Here is an 8,546-nt window from a genome sequence, read left to right on the forward strand (position 1 = left end):
CAACTTATCTAGTTTCCTTTATATGTTCTTGAAAACAAATCAGAGCAGTTCGATAGGTTTGTCCAACATAAAGCATATAACTACTAGGTATGTTATAGACAACATAAATTGCTTGTGTGGTATCAATAAGACTAGCTGGAATGCTAAGGAGTCTTAGTTTATTGAGAATTCTTATGTTATTGTATGTTGTTCAAACATAGGCAAATCTAAAACTTCATATTCAAGCTACTTGTTCCCCAATTTCTAGCATTAGAATCATCCACCTTCAAGGTAGTTTAGAGGCCAATAGTTTAGAAGGCTTTGTTTCCCTACATCATGACTAATTACAAGAAACAGTTTAGCTCTGTAAGCCCAGCAAATGGTTCAAAGCCCCAAGTTTAGCTTTGTAAACCCAGCAAAAAGTTTACACCAAACCAGATGAGATAAAATAGACGTTTACCTAAAAGTCCCAATGAAAATTCCAATTAGTAATTTGGCATCTACCGGATGGCACACAAAACCAACTGTCTTTTGCCACAGCATTGAAAGGCCACGTGCAGAAAAAGAGAATTGTCCACATGTGAGTATGTACCCACTTGCAAGGAAAGAATAGACGGCAAACAAGGAAACACTTTCAACCACAGCGCATATCAACACCTTAAGTAAATCGTAAGCTTATCTTCGTTGAATGAAATTTAAAATCTCATTACAAAGAAACTACTTCAGTGGAATAAACCTAGAAGAGTGAGTAGCTCCAATTCCAGGTCTTCCGTGCTTCACAGGCTTGTAAGAGATAGAGAATTCCCCAAGATAGTGCCCAATCATTTCCGGCTGCAAGCACACATCAATTCAGTAAAAACAGCCAGCACAAGTTACACAACCTTTCCCTACATCAGAATATACTAACACCTTACCTTGATTTCCACCTGATTGAATGTCTTCCCGTTGTACACACCAATAACGCTGCCAATCATCTCGGGAACAATGATCATGTTCCGGAGATGTGTTCTAACAGGTTCAGGCTTCTCCCCAGCCGGGGCTTCCCTTTTCTGCCCAGTTATCAGAAGGTATGAGAGAGCCATCTAGAAACTTCACATTTCGAAAACGACGCAAATTAAAACTTCACAGCAAGCCATTCAGACTACATAGAACCACGAAAAAGCACTTACAGCCTTGCGCAACTTCTTGATGAGGGCCATCGGCTTCCTTTTCAAGCCCCTTTGAAACCTGCACATCAAGCATTTGCCTTGTTCAAGACCCACACTACAAGAACAGCTCAATACTACTAAACACATGGAGGAAAACTGAGGACTGTAGTCCAACCACAGCCAAGAATATTTCATACCTACGGCGCGCACGGGCATGGAAAAGCTCCACAAGCTCATCAGAACTCATATCGAGGAGGGCATCGAGATCAACCCCTCTGAACGAAAACTTCTTAAACGTTCTCTTCTTAGGCTGAGCTAATCCAGACGCCGATGCGTCCTCCATATCTGCCTGTTGTAGCAAGGAACAAGACATTAAAGAGAAGAAACAACCCAAAGGTACAAGGGGATTGTAAAGCAGGTCGAATCGACATCTCAGTCTCTATAATGTATCTCAGTAAGAGCTCGGCGGCTACTACTTTCCCTTCTCCCCCCCCCCCTCTCTCTCTCTCTCTTGTTCCCTTAAAAATGAATTCGGAGATCTGCTTATTTCTGCGTAGGTGACTCACTTAACCGTTTGTTTCCAACCCTTTACAAAGTGCACCGACAAATGACCCTTGTATTGAGACCTTGTGAACGTCTGTTCTACGATTTTATCCACAGCCAGGACAACCGCTATATCTCATGCCTACGGCGCACAAGCTCATCTGAACTCATATCGAGAAATCAACCCCTCTCAAGGAAACAAACGTTCTTTTCTTAGGGCTGAGAGGGTCCGGACCAAGCAGCACCCTCCACATCCGCCTTTTGTACCAAGGAACAAGAGATTCGAGAGCAAAGAAACAAAAAAAAAAAGGCCTATCCTAAAACAAGGGGACAATAATTCAGGTCATATCTCTATCTCAATCTCACGCGGGTGCGGCTCAGACTCCTTGAAGCGTTCTAATATCTCAGTAAGAGCTGCCTCGTCACTACTACTTTCCCTTCTCCCCGAATCTCTCTCACCAACAAAATGACTGTTGTATTTTGGTTGCGACGAGACCTTGCCAACGTCTGTTTTACGATTTTAATCCGCAGAATGCAGAAACAATAAATTATGAGAAGAAGAGGCAGAGAAATGAGAGGAAGGGTGCGTACCATGGTTGCAAAGGAGAGGATTCACAGGAAGCTCCACGAGCTCTGGCTATGGCGCAATGAAGAGACCTGAAAGGCTTACTTCTGTTTGAATTTTGCAATTTGCAAAGTTTTAGGGTTGAGACTACCCCACGGTTACCAGAGCTGGTTTGGAAATCAGCATCTGGCTTTCAGGGCGAGTTCACACCACCCTGTCCAGATGCCGTCTGAAAAGAAAGGGCACGTTGTGGTCCAGTAGGTGGTACGGGGCTGGACTCAGCGAGCAAAAAAAAGTTGAACGATCGAAGTAGGCTGCCCAAGAGCCGGACGAGGAGAGAGAGAGACCGCGTAGCGAGCTGATTGAGGGCTGAACCCCCGTCGTCGTTAGGATGTGAAAGATTCCCTCAACCATTCATCCAATCATCCATTGATGTCATTTAAATTATGACCACCCATGGTGTGAACTACCACACGCGGCACCCATCTTCCTCTCCGTGGTCTTTCTCCATCGTCCGAGCGAGTGGTGTGAACCCGGCATCCTCAGATCTTTGGTTGCAAGCCACAAAAAAATCGATTGCCCGACGCCCCCCCTCCTTCCAAGTAGGGGATCACAATCCCAGAAAATTGGTCGGCACGTGAACGAAATTTGGTTTGCAACCTAGTTTTTGGTGGACAAATCTAGAACGCCAATGTAAGCACTCTCACTTATCTTGTTCACATGAGTTGGAATAATTCACTGTGCTCAAAGGCTATAGAATGATAGGCCTAATTGTACCAAAGAAGGATATGTGCATGGGTCCAATGCTTCATTAGATGGATCTTCATTCTCCACCACAATGCTAAGACATTAAACTTGTTGCATTATCACAATAGCTCGAGCTTATTATGCTACATAGAAGGCTTTAGCAAAGACTTCGACATCCATAATCTTGACTATTATCTCCCTTATGGCACATCCCAGCAATCGTAATTCAAGATAAAAGGAACTCCCAAATGTCTCTCCATGTGTACATTCTAATTCAATGAAATGATGGCAACATCTCATAGAAAAAGACAACAATGTCCCAAACAAGGACTCACAACCATGAGGAATCCTACGTGCAACAATATATTGAGATTGATCCTAGAATGGCAATTTGAACTTGAGATCCCACGTCCAATGGCATGGATCAAAACTATTGTAGAAGAGGAATGAAAAGGTTGAAGCATGTCTATGCATAGTGGTGAAACCACTACAAATGGGTTCTTTGGAGTCATAAAGGGTGGTTTTATCTCCCAGTTAGCGCTTTAGGCCTAAATTAAGGTCACATGCCCTATCAAGTATAAAAGTATGTAAGTATGAGGCCATTAGTGGAAAGTAGGACCATTACACATTTAGCGAGTTGTGTGCACCACTCTATATTATTTGAGCCCATGTGGCACACATGGAACTCATAGTTCGTGTTCTTAGGCTTAAGCATTATTACACTTGTTTTTACTTTTTTTACTTGAATTTCTTTTCTCTAATGCCGGCTAGACCCCTCCCCACATGTATTTGTGAAACTCAATGTCTATCATTGTGCTTTCTTCCCATAATCTCTCTTATCTTCATTCCCATCCCCAATTCTAACCCCCAAAACCTCCATAATGTAATAAGGACCATCCTTGAAAACCTAAAACCTTTACATAGCCCCTCCTACATGACTCTCTCTACTACATATCCCCCCTTCATGACTTCTTAGCTTAGGACAAGCATTGTGTGGCAATTTCCTCCTTTCAGATATGATGTGTGGCTACTATGACACTCCCCTATATTAACCAATGAGCTACAAAGGAGCTAACAATGAATCATGTCTATATATTTGATATGATTAGGCACTAGTCACACTTAGGCATAGTCCATATGAGTATAGGTGTTACACTACTTTGTTAGACAAAACATGGGTGCAATTGTTTTGTATCCAGAATGATAATGTATTGGAATGTAAGTATCAATGAAATATCGAATTGGTAGAAGTTTATTATGTAGAATGATAACATATTCAAACATAAGTATCAATAAAGTATCGAATTAGTACAAGTTTATTGTAAGCTTGATATTTTGACATGCAAGAGAGGTGAGAAATTATAGGTGTCAATTGAGATCTAAAAGGTGGTTCTTGATTGAATGTCAATTCTTTACTTATAGGGTTATGGTCATTTGCAATGCACATGAGATGATAGTAGATATAACATTTAGCAAAGATAAAACTACATCAAAGAGTTGTGATTATAGAAAATTATAACCATCAAAGAGTTATGATACCTCGACTTATAGATTGGAGAAGATGCTACTATATTGCATCCTCAAGGTAAAACGACATCAAAGAAGGTAGATAAGCTAGAATCTAGAGAAAGAAATCTATGACCAACAAGTAAGCTTAACCATTAAGATATATGGATTACAATTTTCATAAGCTTCCATGCATTTGTAGTTTAGCTCTTTATTCTCCAAACTTATACTTTCATATGTGTCCCTTAACTCTTCATTTTGACATCACTCCGGATATCAGTTCTAAGTCCCACACCACCAAAGATGGACAATATATGCACCTATTGTTCTGTCTCAACATACCTAAGCCTTGACTAGAGTCAAAACTTCTATACTTAGCCCATGCTTGCTTGCTGCAACATAAATATTTGACAATAAGACAAAAGATATGGAGTCCTATCTTTATGTCCATATTCAATTGGAAAAAGCAATAATTAGATTTAACAATCACTCCTTGGAAACTACACATCCAATGTATCCTTTGCATTTTAGACTTTCCCCACTAGTTAGCTTGAAGCTTTCCCTATACATTATAGCTCTTTTGCTGAAAAGATGTTGAATGGAACTCTTTTAGAGTTAATTAACTAGGATTTAGCATTGGGAGCACAAGAACTTGCCAGTGTCTTTAAACATTCTTTAGTCCAATACATAACCATTCTAGGGATGCGTAACACGTTCTAGAAAAAAAGAGGTTTTGTGAGGGGTTCAAAAGACAAATTAAAACTTGAGGTGACTGCAAAACCTTTGAAGAGGCTATCAAGTTTGCCCAATAATATGATAATAAAATCGGGAAATCTAGAGTTGGAACTATAAGTTTCCTAATTTAATAAAGGATTGGCAATTTAAGAAGGGGCTTTCTTAGACACAACCCCGCAAACACCAAGCACAAAGATATCCTCATTTGGAGAAAGAGGATTATGAGAAGGCAACGCAATAAAGTATTTGCTAACAAAGATCCTTCTATTTGGAAGTGTTGTAGAATTTAAATCCTATGAGCTAAAGCCCCAAATAAGCCTCCAAAAAAACAAGCACACATGTGCAAGTATTATTGCTTAAAGGTATTGAAAAGTACACCAAATTAGGGGTTTATTAATGTGTTGCATGATCAGTGGTAATGTGGCAGCCCACTTTTGGCCCGGATGAAATAATGAAGATGCATGGGAATATTGAGGGGCAAAAATTAAGTTCGATGATTGTGCCACACATGACTTCTTAAACTATTTGTTACTTAAGAAATTGAAGTTGCTTGAGAGTCCAAGTGCCCATAAATATGTGGTCTCAAAGGGAAATGATTGGGACACCATGAAAAATGGTGTAGTGGTGGACAGTCAAGGCTATCAGGATGCCTTGGATTTCAAAATTAGGCTTCTTGATACAATTGATGTTATTCTTGGTGGAGAATGGCTTTATAGTCTTAGGCTTAGCTTTCATCAAAGTTATTTACATAACTCCATCATATTGAAAAACATGGTAGAACAAAGGAACACAATGTACCTAATTCTCCGCTTATTTGTTTTATGGAATTGGGACAACATCTACACAAGATAGACCATTTACCGAGTAAAAATTTATGAGCAAAATGATTCTTTGATTGAAGCTGACTAGCCTTTTTAAGATATGACTAAGGAAAGAAAGTGTCCCCAAAATGTGATGTATGATGGTGTGTGCTAGGACAAATCATCCATTGAATATCAAGCCAATCCAAATACTTTATCAGATAGACTTAACGAATTCAAGGTTCTTTCTTTGTGAATGGTTTTGCTCGAAAGTCAAGCCTCTAAACCCAAAAACCAAATAATAGTTGGGCACTTAATAAGTTATGGGTGGTTCATCTAGAAGGTTTTGCCCTCAATGCCACAACTTTGTGGCTCAAAATGGAGCCCTATTACATCAATGTCCATGTATACCTCCACATATTGTGCTAGCACACAAGCTCCTCATACTAGGTTTGCAATTAGTAGAGTTCAATTCTAATGTTTTGCGTTTGAGGCACATTCCAAATGGCTTGGACACTTCTCAATGACCTATGGGTCATTATCATTTACATGTGTTCATGAGCATAGCCCCAATAAGCATGATATGTTGAAAGATGCACATTGAATGCCACAATCCACTCTCTTCTCTTAGACTTCAACTCATATTCAAACATGACAATTTCAAAACTTCATGATATAGCATTCTTAAATTAATAATAACAGGAGTGGTCATTCATCCCAACTCCTCTCATGGCTTGTTCATGAGTTCATTGCTTGTGCATATACACAACTCGAGTACTTCTCAAGCTGCTAAGAATTAATTATGATTGTGTATGGAGTTATATGGAAGCTAAATGTAGCGTGGATGTGCTAGAGATACGTGCAATACTATTTGCAATTGTATCGATAGTCATGCATATTTTTTGCAAAATGGTGATGGCACTAACATTGGAACACATAAAATCATTTTAATAGAATTTTCCATGCTTTGTGGGCAATCCTAGATTCTTTAAAATGGCCATAGAATGAAGCTAAAAAAGAAATCTCCTTCCAACCAAGCTCTTGAGTGAGCTAAATCAACATAGAGACCAGAGATGCTAGTTAACTCACCTTCAACCAAGATGGTCAAGAAGATATCCTCTGCTACTATGCATTCACATGTTTTCAAGGGGGGGTGATCAAATGGCCCAACTTGAGTGCTCTGCCAACCTGAAGACAACTCTTGACAAGTATTGGGTCTTGGGAAACTACTGCTCATCGTGGATGTCCAGCAGGTTTGATGGTAGATATAGGGGCCTGAAATTTTGGGGGACAAACTCTAGCCATTGCTCTATCTTCTAATGTCTTTCTGTACAAGGAGCTGCCATGATTGTCGTACTTTAGAGCGACATATCTGGCTATATCTCAGGATTTTTGCAATGCAAGAAGTCACAAGACCAATCAATGTAAAAATTGAAAGCAATTGCCAACAAAACCCACAAAGAAGAGTAAAAAGAACCTTCTAATTTCAACAAGGAAGAGAAGTTAGAGAACACATTCCAAAGAGGAAAAATAATCATCTAATTTCAACAGTGAGAGAAGTTAGAGGTCAAATCCCCATCTTGAACAACAGAAATCACTCCAAATGGCTCATCCAAATGAGGCAATTAGATTAATCTCCAAATCTGAGGTGCCTAAGAATAGCTGTTGCAACACAATTCCCCTCTTAAAATGTTTGGAGACCATCCAACACCGTCATTGGGGGGTTTTTTTAGAGCCCATATTTGTGATGAAAACTTTCGCACTATCACCATTTCGCTCTCACTTAGCTATATATTAATTGAATGCTTTCAAATGCAGTTGAAGTCCATCATTCTATCTTTGCCTCATATGCCTTTCTATTTAGATGGCTCATTCAGAGAGATATGTCAACATTAACTATGTCCCTAAGATCAACCAAAACTAAAAATCCTCCTTGTAATTTATTGAGTAGATGGAGGGAGGAATGAAACAACTCTTAAAGGGCATTACACCATTGAAGCCCTCCGTCCTATATTTTTATATGTTCCCTCTTCCTCTTAAGATGGATTGGTTTGAGGTGGCCTAGTCATTAGGATAGTTGATAAACTTGGGAACATATATGTTTTTATATGTTTCCTCTTAGGGCATATTGAATTCAGGTGGCCTAGTCATTAGGATAATTGATGAACTTGGTTGCTATCCAAAGTTCAAATCCCATTAAAAGATTGAGTAAGCCCTTTGTTTCTAGGATAGTTGATAAACTTGGGAACATATATGTTTTTATATGTTCCCTCTTAGGGCATATTGAATTCAGGTGGCCTAGTCATTAGGATAATTGATGAACTTGGGTGCTATCCACAGTTCAAATCCCATTCAAAGATTGAGTAAGCCCTTTGTAGAAACAAAGGGCACACATCTATCAATCTTAACACACCATTGATGGAGACAAGTCATACTAGTGGGGAAGTAAGTGAATTCCCAAGGTCTTCCACTAAAGCCGATTGAGCCATGTGCATTTGCGAGATGAGCAATTACATTGACCTG

At 39.5% G+C, this 8,546-nt stretch overlaps 1 protein-coding gene across 2 annotated transcripts; it reads right to left on the reverse strand.

Moving 5' to 3' along the window:
• Window positions 1–269: 269 nt before the first annotated feature.
• Window positions 270–2,403, reverse strand: LOC147887176 (small ribosomal subunit protein uS19-like). Of its 2 annotated transcripts, XM_087394212.1 has the most exons (6): window positions 2,262–2,403; window positions 1,325–1,476; window positions 1,149–1,206; window positions 894–1,028; window positions 716–810; window positions 270–439 (listed from the first exon to the last, which is right to left on the reverse strand). In XM_087394212.1, exons 1-6 carry the CDS (start codon window positions 2,262–2,264, stop codon window positions 436–438), a joined length of 447 nt encoding a protein of 148 aa, XP_087250338.1. In that variant the 5' UTR covers window positions 2,265–2,403; the 3' UTR covers window positions 270–435. The 2 variants fall into 2 exon arrangements, with proteins under 2 accessions (XP_087250338.1, XP_087250336.1); XM_087394210.1 differs by lacking the exon at window positions 270–439 and having other exon boundaries at window positions 642–810.
• Window positions 2,404–8,546: the final 6,143 nt, after the last annotated feature.

This window comes from Dipteris shenzhenensis, chromosome 23, assembly GCF_047967505.1.
Source record: "Dipteris shenzhenensis isolate YYH24624 ecotype China chromosome 23, Dip_SZ_1.0, whole genome shotgun sequence".
Classification (NCBI taxonomy): domain Eukaryota; kingdom Viridiplantae; phylum Streptophyta; class Polypodiopsida; order Gleicheniales; family Dipteridaceae; genus Dipteris; species Dipteris shenzhenensis.

Excerpts from the sequence above, each read along its gene's own strand:
- LOC147887176 (XM_087394210.1), bottom strand. Across the intron at positions 1,207-1,324 it reads CATGCCCGTGCGCGCCGTAG|GTTTCAAAGGGGCTTGAAAA; the intron begins GTATGAAATATT and ends CTTGATGTGCAG. Across the intron at positions 1,029-1,148 it reads TCAAGAAGTTGCGCAAGGCT|AAAAGGGAAGCCCCGGCTGG; the intron begins GTAAGTGCTTTT and ends ATAACTGGGCAG.